The 14,843-nt window shown below is 37.5% G+C and overlaps 3 protein-coding genes across 4 annotated transcripts; all 3 read left to right on the top strand.

Annotated features, from left to right (window-relative positions):
* The first annotated feature begins 712 nt into the window (after positions 1 to 712).
* On the top strand, positions 713 to 8,106 carry LOC110417208 (Ubiquitin-like superfamily protein). Of its 2 annotated transcripts, XM_021429443.2 has the most exons (19): positions 713 to 988; positions 1,158 to 1,210; positions 1,661 to 1,812; positions 1,941 to 2,058; positions 2,879 to 2,986; positions 3,085 to 3,203; positions 3,366 to 3,449; positions 3,826 to 3,993; positions 4,075 to 4,141; positions 4,219 to 4,373; positions 4,990 to 5,154; positions 5,241 to 5,312; positions 5,584 to 5,704; positions 5,799 to 6,080; positions 6,204 to 6,295; positions 6,381 to 6,593; positions 6,770 to 7,393; positions 7,516 to 7,671; positions 7,867 to 8,106. In XM_021429443.2, the coding sequence occupies exons 3-19, from the start codon at positions 1,684 to 1,686 to the stop codon at positions 7,936 to 7,938; spliced, it is 2,745 nt and encodes a 914-aa protein (XP_021285118.1). In that variant the 5' UTR covers positions 713 to 988; positions 1,158 to 1,210; positions 1,661 to 1,683; the 3' UTR covers positions 7,939 to 8,106. The 2 variants fall into 2 exon arrangements, with proteins under 2 accessions (XP_021285118.1, XP_021285117.1); XM_021429442.2 differs by lacking the exon at positions 1,158 to 1,210.
* Positions 8,107 to 8,673: 567 nt separating this feature from the next.
* On the top strand, positions 8,674 to 12,128 carry LOC110416094 (cytoplasmic tRNA 2-thiolation protein 1). Its single transcript, XM_021427929.2, has 10 exons — positions 8,674 to 8,927; positions 9,076 to 9,190; positions 9,302 to 9,444; positions 9,622 to 9,741; positions 10,355 to 10,467; positions 10,547 to 10,639; positions 10,741 to 10,781; positions 10,937 to 11,003; positions 11,091 to 11,202; positions 11,357 to 12,128. The coding sequence occupies exons 1-10, from the start codon at positions 8,829 to 8,831 to the stop codon at positions 11,519 to 11,521; spliced, it is 1,068 nt and encodes a 355-aa protein (XP_021283604.1). The 5' UTR covers positions 8,674 to 8,828; the 3' UTR covers positions 11,522 to 12,128.
* Positions 12,129 to 12,476: 348 nt separating this feature from the next.
* Positions 12,477 to 13,280, top strand: LOC110416095 (uncharacterized). Its single transcript, XM_021427930.2, has one exon. It carries the CDS (start codon positions 12,576 to 12,578, stop codon positions 12,900 to 12,902), a length of 327 nt encoding a protein of 108 aa, XP_021283605.1. The 5' UTR covers positions 12,477 to 12,575; the 3' UTR covers positions 12,903 to 13,280.
* The last annotated feature ends 1,563 nt before the right edge of the window (positions 13,281 to 14,843 follow it).

Below are 14,843 nucleotides of genomic sequence, written 5' to 3' on the forward strand. Positions count from 1 at the left end.
AACAAGTCCCAGGTATGTTCATCTTCAAATGAAACCAAATGAAAGGAAAAACTGTTTCATTCCGAGCAAGGGTTTTATCTGGTACTAAAATTAAGTGGAAACATCCAGTACTTGTCTTCCTCATATACCTGGCATATTTTGATTTTGCACCATACAATCAAAATCATTACCATAATTTTCGAATATTGTTTCAATGTTTACTTATTTGGATTGGTACCAAACTCCATATGGCAAATTGGCAAATCTCATGATTTTATTGGTCCATTTCAATGATTTTATACCAAAAAGATTCAAATACTTACTTCTATAGGAATTACTTAGCATTATAGAATCTTGGCTCAACCATTTGTAGAATTTTGATAAATAAAATTGTTTTCTTTGTTTCTAAATATTTGTAAATTTTATTATAAAATTTTTAAAATAAAATATAAAATTTTTAAAATAAAATATAAAAATTTTAAAATAAAATACTTAAAATCAGAGTACTTTATATAAAAAAAATAAAAAAATGAAAATAAAAGTATTTTAAAAGCAACATTTTTTTTAATGAAGTCATAGATTGACATTTGTTCGTCCTAGGCTGGGCTTTTAACACATTACAGTGACATGGGCTTAGTTCTCACTTAGGGTACCGGCGCCATTTTAGCCCAAGAAAACGGAGAGAAAAAGGAAGACGAGAAAAGGTTGAGAGGAGACGACTAAAAGAAACGACGTCGGCTGGAAAGATTACCGTCGCATCACGAAATGAACCACAGCTTGATCTAGATTCTTCTCGAATCGAATAGCTCATAAACAAAGCCAGCCACATTGGCAGCGTCGTAGCCGAACTCAGCTTGGCCCGCCTCGTCTGTCCGAACCGTTGCGATTTTTAGCGAACCCTAAGTCGTCCAGTTTCGTACACATTCAGTTGCTTTTTCATCGGTTAAATCGAATTCTCAAGTTCGTTCGGATTTTCACTCATCGATTCCAACTTCCGCGCTCCAATTAGGTTCGTGCCTTGGGTTCCCTTATTGTTTTTCTTGTTCTTTTTTTTAAAAAATTTTTTGGATTAGCTTGTTCTTACGAACCATAAACATAATTTATTTTATTTGATTTAGTGCACATTTTATGGTAATAATTTGCCTTAAATTATTTTGATCTTATTGGTTGTCGTCTAGGTTCTTCGATCCGACTTCAGCGTGTTTGGTTGTGAGAAGATGTACCTTGAAATGTAGGGAATTTTGACTTTTGTTGACCATTGCAAACACAATTGCTTTGCATTGCTTGTAATGTGTTTGTTTGACGGAAAGTATAATTCATGATATCATTGTTATGTAAGAAAAGAAGTTCTATCTTTATGCTAAAATGGATGTTTACGGATAAGATTCTAAAATTGTGGCAAGCTATTATTACTTTGCACCCGTCGTGCATTTTTTGTTTTGTTTTATCTATCATCTCAATTCTTCCATGTTGCTAGCCAGCTAATTTAGTTGTTGACCTGATAATTAGAGAAATTAATTTGACAAAATAATTCTCTTCTGTGACCTTGGATGTTAATTTATTGTGATTATGACATCTTTTGGAACGAATTTTTGGCTGATGATAGTTTACCTTAGGAATTTGAATTAGGGCATGATCTTGATGGAAATGATAGTAATACTTTTCCTTTTGGCTGTTTTAGGTGTTTGTAGCCATTGAACCACTATGGCAGATCAGCACTCTAATGAAGGTTCAAGTACAGGCAATGTCTCTGGGGAATCTTCAGATTCATTTGTAGAGCTTAAGATCAAGACTCTGGATTCACAGATTTTTAGTTTCCATGTTGACAAAAGTGTAAGGGTTTGCCTTCAAGCATGTGGACGTTCTCAAAATTTTCTGCCATTCAGTGCATCTTTAAATTTTAAGAAAGGTTGTGTGTCATCCAGCTTTTAGCTGATACATTATTACTTGGATGAATTCAGACACCAGTTTTGTTGTTCAAGGAGAAAATAGCTAATGAAATTGGCGTTCCAGTTGGTCAGCAACGGCTGATTTTCAGGGGGAAGGTCTTAAAGGATGAACATCTCCTTTCAGAATATCGTATCCTATTAGTTATGTTGCTAGAGAATATCTTTGCCATGAGTTAATGAGATTCCTCTATATTTAAGATTTTCAGTACTGCAGTTTGGTGCCTGGTTAACCATAGTTTCTTGGTTGCCATTTTCTTGAGCGGTATTATCTGAACTGTATAATTTTAAGCATGAGCCGTGCATATATTTTTAGTATTACTAGGCATGCAGAATAGTTCTGTACGTACGTTGGTTTGGTTTTGTTCCTGGAAAATTATGTAGATTGCTAGTGGTGATAGCTGCTTCTTGAAATTGACCATATGTATACAAGCAGTGAGTGAGTCTAAGCAGCAACTTTTTTGCCCCTCTGTTTTCTTGCTATTCCTTTCATACTTGTACTTCATTGTTACATGATAGTCTTATTACCTTTGCAAAATTTGCTCAACCCAACATCATTCCAAATTGTTCACTGACTAAATGGCTCAAATATGTAGCCGTAGCATACAAAATATATTGCTTCTTAGTCACTTCATGTTATGTGTCATAAGTATAATCAAAATTGGAAATAAGCCTTTTTTTTTCATTAATTTAGAAATGTATATAGGACTTGTGGATAAAGATTGACTCATAAAATAGGTGCCTTAAATACTGGATATGACCTTTGTGGTAAAGCCCTTGCCTTAAAAGTGAGATATGGTTGCTTTTTAGTAAATATAACTATCAAAACAAAGGTTGAACTCAAGATGCTCCCTTGCGTAAAGAGATATGATTATCGCAACATCAAGTCCAAGTTTGCGACCATTGCCTATGTTGTGGTTCATTTTATACAAGTTATCCTTTACTGTTTCTAGATGTTGAGAATGGGCACACATTGCACTTAGTTGAAAGGCAGCCAGCCCAATCACAGCCTTCATCTGATACAAGTTCAGGAGAGGCAAATGGAAATAATGCTAATCGAGGTATTGATTTGCACATTGGTGTTTGCCTTGTCTGCGAATTCAGAGCATTTTACTAAAAGCTACAGCTGTCAAGAGTTAATTAAACAATGAATTGGCAGGAAATGATGCTAGTGCAGGCATTCCTCGTAATCGAGTTGGGCAAATTTCGCACAGTGTGGTTCTTGGGACCTTTAATGTTGGAGAGCAAGGTGAAGGCATCGTTCCAGACCTTACTCGGGTAAGTACTTTGTCTTTTTTTGTTATTTTTTTTTATTTGTGAAGTATATCAGTTCAGGTTTAAGTCTGTTTCATAAGTTGACTTCTTTAATTGCCAAGTGAAATCAGTGAATGTGAATGATATTGATTCTTATTATTTCATTCTTTGTTGCTTGACTTATAGGTTATTGGGGCAGTTCTAAATTCTTTTGGTGTTGGAGGTCAGCCTACTACTAATGGTACCAACAGTACACAATCTTCAACATCTGTGAGTAATACTTGATTTCAACTTTGCTTTGCTTAAAGTTAACAAGTTAAATTTGACTTTGGGTGGTTTACAAAAACCATGATTAATTGTCTTCGTCACTAGGTGCAATTGATGCACATGTTTCCTCCAAAGCTTCCTTTTAGCAAATGATTCAGCTTGAAGAATATCAATTCTATTCAAATTTTCTACTATTATAGCTAACTGTATATGTCAATGATTTAAATGTAGCATGAGGGAAACTAGAAGAGAATGTGATGGGTTATGGGGTTTAAGTACTTATTGATATTGCTTTTGGTTTCTTAAGCAGGTATTAACAGAGAATGCTCAAATTGATAAAATGATCTGTGCATATTGTTAAAAGAATGCTCTCTTTCAGGCTTCTCAAGGAAATGAAACAGATGGAGCACATAGTGGTGGTCAGAACCAAGCAGGAAATCGGACACAGTCTACACAATCATTTCCTGGTCAAACATTTCAATTTTCTCCTCAAGTTATGCCAATTCCTTTGACTCCGGCAGCAGTACCTGTTCCTTCACTTAATTCGGTAGTACAAATGAACTTATACCTTTTTTTTGCAGATTATAATTTGATTGTTGTCTAATTCCATCATTTTCTTTTGCTTCAGCCAATTCCTGATGCTTTAAATACTCTCTCCGAGTTTATGAACTGCATGGAGGCACATTCTCCAAATGGTGATAGCACGAAAGGCATTAACTGCACATTTTGTTTGAAAATAGTTACAGTGACTAACTGCTGCTGCATTATGTAGGCTATCAGCTGCACTCATCTGCAACTAATAGAGGAGACCAACCAAGGGTAGAATTACCATCTGACGCACGGGGCTTGCCAACACCTGAAGCATTGAGCATTGTAATGCGCCATGCAGAACGGCTTCTCAGCAGTCATGCTATTGCTGCATTGTCTGTAAGTGTCTTGCTTTAGCATGTTTTCTGTGTTTACTGTCATCTGGAATGTTTGAGGCTTTTCTTGTTAAGTTTTTAAATTGATGCTGGGATTAATATTATACCTGGAATACTAGTTTCTATGTAGAATATTTGATCCTTATATCTGTTTTACGCTGAATCTATGTGAACTCCCTTTGACATGTGCATTCTGATTTGATTTCCCAATCTGCCCTCACTCTGTCCAAGCAGGTATCTGGGAGAAAGATTATTGGATTCTGAATTATCATGTGCTTGCTTCCATCTGGAGGAAATGTTCTTGATTTATGATATATACTAACATTTTAGGACCTGTAAAATTAATAGGCTTTCTCTGAGTGAAACTTTTGTATGTTATAAAATTCATTAATACATGTAGATTGTGGAAGCTAAATGAGACATTCTCTCCATTAGATAATTTGAAAATTCATAATACAAGTTTTAGTGGCTTTAATGAAGTGGCAATATATATGTATACAAACATTTGAGGATTCTTTATACTGAATCAATTTCACATTCCTTTTCTTTTCTCCCTTTCAAGTTTGAAAATTTTGTTATCTGATTCTGTGTGTATTTTTAATTTGCTGCAACTTTTGTAGCATATTGCAGGACGTTTGGAGCAAGAGAGGGATTCTCCCGATCCTGCGGTGAGGGGGCAAATTCAAACAGAATCAGTGCAAGTAGGCCTTGCAATGCAGCATTTAGGTGCCCTTCTTTTAGAGCTTGGTCGAACCATATTGACGCTGCGTATGGGACATTCTCCTGTATGGTTCAAAAATCTCTTATATCCTTATTCTCTATTGTCATTGAATAAGAAAATGTCAGTAAAAATGTTTCATGCAATTCACAGGCAGAATCTTCAGTCAATGCTGGACCAGCAGTTTATATATCTCCTTCAGGGCCAAATCCTATAATGGTTCAGGTGTGCTCAAAATTTGTTTGCATTATCAACTTGGTCAAATATTAGCAAAATCCCTGCTAACATATCCTATTGATTTATGATAATATTTAAACATCCTTGTTATAAGAGTCTCTTGTTATATGCACTGGACATTTTGCATGAGGTTTGATACTGTTGGGTCCCTAGCCGGAAACATTTATGTCATTAAATTGCTTTGATTAATTAGAATTAACATTTTGAACTCCCTTTATAATCCTATTAATCATGCATGCACTGATTTGTTTATTTGCAGCCTTTTCCCCTTCAAACCAGCTCCCTCTTCAGTGGTTCTCATTCTCCATCAAATCCTCCAACTCTAGGTCCTGTTGGTATTGGAAATGCTCCAAGGCACATCAACATTCATATACATGCTGGTGGGTAAAATCTGCTTCAGCCCTGACCGTAATTTTCTTTTTCTTTAAACTGAAGCAAAGTGACTTTTGTTTAATGATTATCATAAATTATCAGGCACCGCACTGGCACCCATCGTTTCTGCAGTTGGTAACAGAACAAGCAATGGGGAAGGGGTGCAAGGAGAACGTGGGAATAATGCTGGTTCTGGTTCAATGCGGGTTCTTCCTGTGCGAAATGTTCTTGCTGCTGCTGTCCCAGCACGTCTTGCTGGTGCAGTGTCCAGTGCAGCACAATCTGCACCAACTGACTCATCAATATCCTCTATTGTTGCTGAAGTCAATTCGCGACTTAGAAACTTTGTCAGTAACTTGCAAGGAGAAAACCAGGTTGCGTCAGGTAGCTGGCCATTAATTGTTTTGAGATGGTGATAACTACAAGGTTACTTGTTCATGTGGTATCTCTGGTTTTTAAGGTCAAAGCAGAATCTGATGAGAAAATCATGTGTTACATCTGGTGCAGGTAATGGACAACCCGGTAATGTGGCTGTTAGTGAAGCTGGGGATTCTGATGTTGCATTACCAGCAGACATTCTTCAAACTGAAGAACAGAAGGTATGCTTTGTTTATATTATAATGATCTTATTAGTAATTATCTGTTTATAATCTCTGATCAGTACTCTGTTACTATAATAATCAGTCACAACCTCAACATGCTGAAGGAAGTAACAATATCATTGAGAGTGGTGTGAGTTCAAAGGATGTATCAACTGGCACAGTGGAACGCCCTCCAAGTTCAAGTGGAGAACTCTTGGTAAAGTCAGAAGACCCTTCAGGAAGTGTTCTGAGATCCAACGAAAATAATGCCAAAGCTGTTCCACTTGGATTGGGGTTGGGGGGTTTGGAACGTAAGGTGTGATGATCAAGTTTTACTTTATTCTAAATTATCTTATTTACGTTAGTTGAAAATCATCATTTGATTTGCATCTACTAGAACAATATGGTAAAACAATGTTGGCTTATAGTTTCTGAAGTTTTGTGGTTTCTCATAATTTTTAATCCAACTTTCTATATCATCATTGTGGTCAGACGCGTGTCAAGCAGACAAAATCATCTGTTAGTACTGGTGATAGTGGAACAACTAGTTCTTCTCTTGATCAGAACTTGAGTGCTAGAACAACTGGCCAACAGATTTTGCAATCACTTGTATCTCAGAGCTCTTCTGTGAATAGGGTGGAACCTGATGCGTCCCCAAGTAATCCAGGTGTTCAGAGTAGTAGACTGTCAGGAGGGCAAGGTTCTGATGATCAATTAGATGCTGCTAATGCTGTCTCTCAAGTTCTTCAAAGCCCTGCATTAAATGGCTTATTGGCCGGGGTTTCAGAGCGGACTGGTGTTGGTTCACCAGATGTTTTTAGGAATATGTTGCAGCAACTCACTCAAAGCCCCCAAATCATGAACACTGTCAGTCAACTAGCTCAGCAGGTTGATAGCCACGATATTGGGAACATGTTTTCAGGATTGGGAGGAGGCCAAGGTGGTGGAATTGATCTGTCACGGATGGTCCAACAAATGATGCCTATCGTTTCTCAGGCTCTTAGTCGTGGAGCATCTGCACCTCCGCCATTCCCTGCTGTAGAACCTCAATCACAGGGCCAGCTTGATGGGAGGAAGTCAAGTGCAGCTGACAAACCTTGTGGCCGTGATTTTCAGGTTTTTTCTTTCGTATAATTGAGATTTTAATTTTCTCTTTTTTGTCATAAAATAGTTAATTGGTATGTAATGGTAAGAGATACTTACATGGGGCCTGCTGTCCTATCTGCCATTTCTTTTAGGATGATATTCAACAAATGACTCAGAGGATTGAGCAATCTAATTCGCCTGGCAATGTCTTTCACACTGTTGCTGAAAGCGCAGTTCGGGTATACGGCAATGGAAGGAATGCTGAAGAACTTCTGAATGAGTTGTGTGGTAATGAGGGTCTTGCCAAGGTAAGTTCCCCGGCCATGGGACTGCCTTTTGATGTCTAATTGTATTTCCAACCGGTTAAAGTCACTTGTGGTTAAAAATTTGCTTTCGTTTTGGGGAGAAAGAACGGGGATTAAGCAAAGTTGTCCTTTTAATTTGCCTAACTTTTCGTGGTGATATTTGCATGGAAACTCATTAAGATTTTCTGGCGTGTTCAGGAATACACAGAGATGCTACAGCGGGACATACATCAAAGATTTCAGGACAAATCTGAGGAGGACGAGAGCTAGTTCCTCAATTTTGAGAAGTCTTGTCCTGTGCTGGGGGGGCTTTTTCTTTGTTTTTATCGGTTCATACTCACAATCCATGTATAAACGTTAGGCTTATGGGGGCTTTGTTTGAGATACTCTTTTAAGTTATATTTGATCTGTTTGTTTCAAATGTGCTTCTTTGGTTAATTGTGCATCAAATTGGAATTATGGTGATATCAATATGTTCTGTTCCCTGTCAGAATGATACAAATTCCAGTAGCTCTTCTTTGAGGCTGGTGGCCTAGGGATCTTGTTTTATTTTGAACGATTACTCATTAAGGAAGGAAATGGAAAGAAGGACAATGACCAGCCAATTATACCAATTCCTCGGTTTTTTTTTACTTTTAATTGATAAAATGGGTGAAAAAACTGTACCCTTACTTACTATTACTACTACTACTATTTGCTATTGCTTTAAAATAAATCTGAAAAACAATCCATGTAAATAATCTGCAGTTCTTTCTTAAATTGTTGCTACTAGCAGATATTTTCATGGGTACTATGAAAGAAATAATAATTTATTGTATTCTTTTTATCTCTAAATAACTTTTAACAAATTTTTATCGAGAATTAAGATAAATATTTAATTTTTAAAATTTATTTAAAATTTGATTTTTTTTATAATTTAAAAATTAAAATTTTTAACATAGAAAAGTATAAATATACTTTGGATTTAAAAAAACCTTAATTTCGTAGTAATACGGTTTTACCCAAACGAAGCTCGGGTTTTTGGGGTAAAAAACAGGCTTCGTTTGGCGGCTGGGTTAGACGCTTAGCCCCGCCTGAAACTTGTGCCTGCTGGTTCTGAAAAGCACTCAAACCGTCAGTTGTTCCTCTCAAACGCAGTTCTCCGGACACATCTGGCGTTCATGGAAGCCGACGCAAAGCCAAAGAAATCTGGACCTCGACTTTGTTGCATTTGTACCAAGCGAAGAGCTGTCCTCAAAAGACCCAAAACCCTAGAGCAGGTAACTTCTTCACTTTCCTTTGTTATAGTAATTCAACTTCAATCTGGCAACAGTTGGGGACCGCTGGGTTTATTTCAATATCTTTTATTTTCTTGGATTTTGGGATTCTTTTTGTCATTATTACTAAAATTATGCGCTTGGTTAAAAGATATGCAGGGAGTGTTTTTACGAGGTGTTTGAGGAGGAAATTCACCAGGTAATTGTGGAGAACCAGCTGTTCAAGCCCGGCGAGCGTATTGCTATTGGCGCCTCTGGAGGGAAAGGTTAATCCCTTTTGTCTCTTCTTTAAGCTGATTTTAAGCTCCATAGGTTGTCATAGCCAAGCTTTATAATTCTTCTTGTCCTTCTAACATCTGCTGCTGGGGTTGTTGCAGATTCGACAGTCCTTGCTTACGTGTTATCAGAACTGAATCGACGACATAATTATGGTCTTGATCTTTTTCTTTTGTCTGTTGATGAGGGCATTACGGGGTACAGGGATGACTCGCTTGAAACCGTCAAAAGGAATGAACTTCAGGTCAGTTTTTTCCATCAACACTGATATTCTTGAAGCTCTTAAGAGTAGATAGATTTTTAGTTGTTGCTCTCCAATCTCCATGCTAACTGTTTCATGACTGTTTGCTTTTGGTTATTTTTGAAACTTTTTCCTCTCAATTTTCTGATACTATAATTCTTTCTTATCATGGTTTTGCAGTACGGGCTGCCTCTAAAAATTGTGTCTTACAAGGATTTGTATGGATGGACAATGGATGAAATAGTAAAGATGATTGGCTTAAAAAATAATTGCACGTTTTGTGGGGTTTTTCGTCGCCAGGTAGAGTTATTGTGCTCTAAAAAGGCCTGAAATCATAACACATGTTCTTGCTGGTTTCACTATATCTGCTCCTTCTGATAGGCTGTACATATGTACATACTGAAACTATGTTCTTAGACCTAGTACCTCCATATCTGGATTACAAGACAGGGCATTCATTTCTGCAGATAGTGTTTCTGTCAAAACCCTTTTGTTATGACTCATAGCAACTCATTATACCCAGCCAAGCACCATAGATTTGATCTACTCCTCATGTTAAACATGGTTTTTTTTTATAAATTTGTATATTTATGGTGAGAATTCCACCTGTCTGTTTCTTTCTTCCCTTCAAGTATGATTTTTACCTGCATTGTGACTGGTTTCTTTTGTCTTCGGTTCTTCTTCTTCCAGGAGAATTGGCTTATGGTCCAAATTGCTGATTTGAACTTTTTCCTTATAATGCATTTTAAAGCAACTAAAACCATCAACTCCAATAAGGGTTGTTTATTGACATTTTTAGATTCTATTGATGTCCATACACCCATTCTGGTGTAGCTGTTCATGACTTTGTAACACTTTCATTTGTGTTGTGGTTTAAGATGGAATGACTTGTTTGACTCTCTTTTTGTTAAAGGCCCTTGATCGAGGTGCTGCATTGCTGAAAGTTGACAAAGTTGCCACTGGACATAATGCAGATGATATTGCTGAAACTGTCCTTTTGAACATATTACGAGGTGATATTGCTAGGTAATGGATTGACTGTGCGTTTAGTTTCCTTTTGACTCTCTCGATTGTTAACCTAAGATAATGGCTTTTACTTGTTCAGATTGGGTAGATGCACTTCAATTACTACTGGTGAAGATGGACCTATTCCAAGATGCAAACCTTTTAAGTATACATATGAGAAGGAGATCGTGATATATCCTTGAAATGCTCACTGTTCTGAAAGTTTTATTTGTGAATTTATTAATATTAGTTTCTCATTTCACTTAGTTGCCAAAACCTTAACAAGATATCCACGTATGCTTATTTCAAGAAGCTAGACTACTTCTCCACTGAATGTAATTGATATTTACCATTCCCTTTCGTGCTTTTTTCATTTGGAATTTGACTGATTGAGTTGTCAAGCCCCTTTATTAAGGTTTATATTTAGATGGTATTGCATGTACCCTAATGTCTCTGACTCTAATTAGAGGTGGTGTTCTTTAAATTTTAGGTATTTATTCTCCAAATGCATATCGTGGTTTTGCTCGTGAGTTCATAAAAGATTTGGAGAGAATCAGGTTAATACCTTCTTGTTTCCACTCTATCCTCACATCTGTCAAGTTTGAAAATTCTGTAGTTGTTTACTATTCCGGTTACCATTGCAGGCCTAGGGCTATACTTGACATCATTACATCAGGGGAGAATTTTAGAATTTCCACTTCCACCAAAATGCCAGAGCAGGGAACCTGTGAACGATGTGGTTATATTTCCAGCCAGGTGGCAATTGCTTTTACCTTACTCGATACCTTAGATATGTGTGAAACTTTAGCATGCATTTGATGTGCCATATTTATGATAAATTTCTGCCTTCTATTGGAGTATTTTGAGCACTAACAGCTGAATGCAATACGGTTAAAAACATGGTATACAGAAATGGTGTAAAGCTTGTGTCTTGTTGGAGGGTCTGAATCGGGGTTTGCCTAAGCTTGGCATCGGTCGTAGTCGAGGCCTAAACAATGACATTAAGAAAGATACGAAGCAAGCTGGTGGAACAAAAAGTATTGAGAGCAAGCAATGTGGAAGTTTGGACTTCTGATGCAGAGTGTAGGCATGACTTGAAAGGTTTGGTTTGTTCAGAGAATTAACTCATAGTTGTCAGATTGGCCACCCATGCTCTCTTCTCTTCCTTCCTTGAGCTACTAAGCGAATCATTAGGCAAAGTGCAAACAATGCAGTTCATTGCACCCTTTGGGGTGCTGGAAAGAATCATGGAACTGGAAGAGCCGGTGTTCAATCATATTTTTTGACGAGGGACAGAGGATTGATTATTAATTATTATGTAGCATTGAATAGAAGAGTAGTCTATTAAGAGATTTGGAAAAAGAACTCTTATGCATTTGGAACTCATTAAATAATAGGAGAAAGCAGCGCTGCTGTGATGTAGACAACCAAGACAAAGGCAGGCCCTGCAACTCAATTTTCTGCCTTTGGATGCTATTCATTTTTCTGTAATTTTACAAAATTTTATATAGAGATATAAGTTACATTATGGGAGAGTTTGTAATTCTTGGAATAACTTTCAATTGTACCATGTGATTGCTTTTCCCATGATTTAATTTCCGTACAGATCAGAACTTAAGCAGAAGAGAAAAGCACCAAAACGAACTGTTCAATTGTCATGCTCTGACCTTCAATTTTATTGAAAGAAAAAAGGATACTGCTATTATCTTAAAGCACAGTCCTTTCATTTTTTGCTTTTCCGATCTTTTATTCTTTAATTCATATTTCATTTTATTATGTGCATGGATGATGGATTTGTATTTTCGGTTTTAGATAGTATTTCGTAATTTTATTCCAATTTTATTAAAATTAAGATGCTTTGTTATTTTAACGGATTCGAGATCGAGTATTAAGAACCCTTTATGTCTCTAAATAATACAAAATATTTGTATCATTGCAAGAGAATGGGGGCCCAATAAGAATAATATAGGCTCGAAGGGCCCAAAGCTAAGGGGCATTAAAGCCTATAAGACTTAAATAAAACGCTGAACAAGTTGCCGTTTTGTTTAACAGGCAGTTACTAGCTACTAGTCGAGGGCAAACATTTCCCGGTAAGAGATTTGGGGTTGCTTTCACCATCGGTATCGCTCATGCCGTCGCCGGCACCTCCAGACTCGGCCATGACCGGCCAAAACGCTAGAAAGTCGCTCGGGTTTATCTCAAACGCAATGAAACACAGACACAACTTCATTCAGTTCTTCGCAATGACCGGGATTTTGCTGCTGAGCGTCCGATCGTTGGGCCAGAAGTACCGCATCCACGATCTCCAAGAGGACACCACCGCTCTCAAGCAAGAGCAAGAATCTCTCACGGACCGCATGAAGAACATAAAACGTGGACTCCTCGACGAGGCCTCTCTCGAGCCCACTGGTCTCTTCGCCTCTCGCCTCCGCCTCCTCTTCGGCGACGATCATTAGACTCTACTGAACCCGCTGGCTAGTGAGCTTCTATAAAAAATATATCTTTGTTTTGTCAATTTTACGTTCAAAGAATGGAATGGAATTTTCAGGTGTTTATGTTCTGCTCTTTGGGTTAATAATATAATTTGGAATCTTTCTTGAATCTGGGAAATGCTCTATCTTTGTTTATGCTTTTTGTTGGATTACATGATGTGAACGAGAATTGATTAAATTAGAGCAAGTTTTCTTGCTAGAGTTTGTGCTGGTATGTTTTACCAATCGAATTTAGTGGTAAGGGTTTATCTAGGTGCCATTAAGTTGAATAGAAGCGTTGTTCATGTCTGTTTATATTTTTGGCACTTGAATATAATCTGTCATGTTTTGCTTCGACTATAAGCAAGGAGGCGATGTTTTAAAAGTTGCAGTAGTTGAAATGATGAGGTTTGGAAACATTTTCGTTGTTTAATGTCAATAAAATGCTTCAAAGGAACATAGGATCGTAGTGATGTAGATTATCATTGAGCTACTCAGCAACAAAATCTGTGTTTTTCTATGTGTACAAGTGTCAATTGTTCTATGTGATGGGGAAGTAGGTCTAACATTTTAGCTTCTAATTCTTATTGATCCTTGTCTTCCCTTTGGCTGCTTTGAGCTAAGAGTGGACGAAGTTACTGGGGGCCAAAAATGTCTTTCTCAATAGAACGCTTTGCGAGTTAGTTAACTGATGAGCGCCCTTGATTTTGTCTTATTAGGAGTTGGATCTCCTATGGGCAAGGCTCTTAAATGGAGTTTGGTCCCTTGTAGACTAATAGCCCACTCTTTTTCTCTTTCCTTTTTATTTCTTAATTTTTCTTCTTGTTGGGGAAGGAGTAAACTTATTGTCTTTCTGTCGTATTAATGATGATGGTGTAGTGTGTTAATCTGGCAAGATGACACGTTTGCTTCATATCCAAGCACAGATGCGCTTAATATGTGAAAGTGCTGTTAGAAGCCAACTTGCTCAATCACTCATTGCTCTTTCTGTGAATTCAAGCCTTATGGAGGATACCATCTGAAAACTCACTTGGACTGTAAGTGTGAATTGGAGCATTAGATCGAGAGGGCAATCTACCATGTGCAACATCATCTCAACTGTCAAACAAGTTGGGACCTCCATGCCTAAACAGCTATCTGCCATACTCAGGCTTTTACCTTCTTGGAGTGATTGAATAATTTGAGTTGCTTCCCAGCTACACTGACTCTTCTCTCTTGTTTTTAATTTTCTCGAGGAGGAATTAGGCAGGACTTTTCGGATGGTGTTTTGGTTGTTTAAGATAATGAAGGCATGCTATGGCTGGTTTTGTTCCAACCACGTTGATTATGATTGTAGATTAGGAGTGATGAATTTCATCTGTTTAGGTACTTATATAAGGTATGCATGGTGAGGATATTGAAACGTGGAGCTGGTGACAGTGTATTTCCAACGTGATAGAATTATAAACCATAAGCAGAAATGATATTTGAATACCAATTTTGGTGACGGTGTCGTATGGTGGAGAGATGGGGAGAATAAGGGGTTCTGGGCTTCTTAACCTTGCACACCATTTGCTGCAGAAAGTGTTGACATTTGTATCTGATGAGGGCTGCCATATATGCATGTGTGCAGTTGTCCTCTTGTCAATTTCATTGGCTTATCTTACTGTTATTTATTCTGCACAGCTAATGTTATCCTGCCTGTATGGTATGAACATAACATGACCACTAATTGCGGTTGATTGGTCCTACTAACCTGCAGAATTTCCTAATCAAATCTCAGAAAATATATCATTTAAAATTGCTATTTATCTAGGTTGGTTTTCATGTTGAAATCTGACGCGCGTAAACTGTGCATTATGCCGCGTTACAGATATCCATCCCAAAGGTCCTGTAATTTGGGTTCGTGCCAATCATGCAGACACTGCAATCATGGCACATGCTACT

This window comes from Theobroma umbraticum, unplaced genomic scaffold (assembly GCF_002168275.2).
Source record: "Theobroma umbraticum cultivar Fairchild unplaced genomic scaffold, ASM216827v3 scaffold_51.0, whole genome shotgun sequence".
NCBI classification, from domain to species: Eukaryota; Viridiplantae; Streptophyta; class Magnoliopsida; order Malvales; family Malvaceae; genus Theobroma; species Theobroma umbraticum.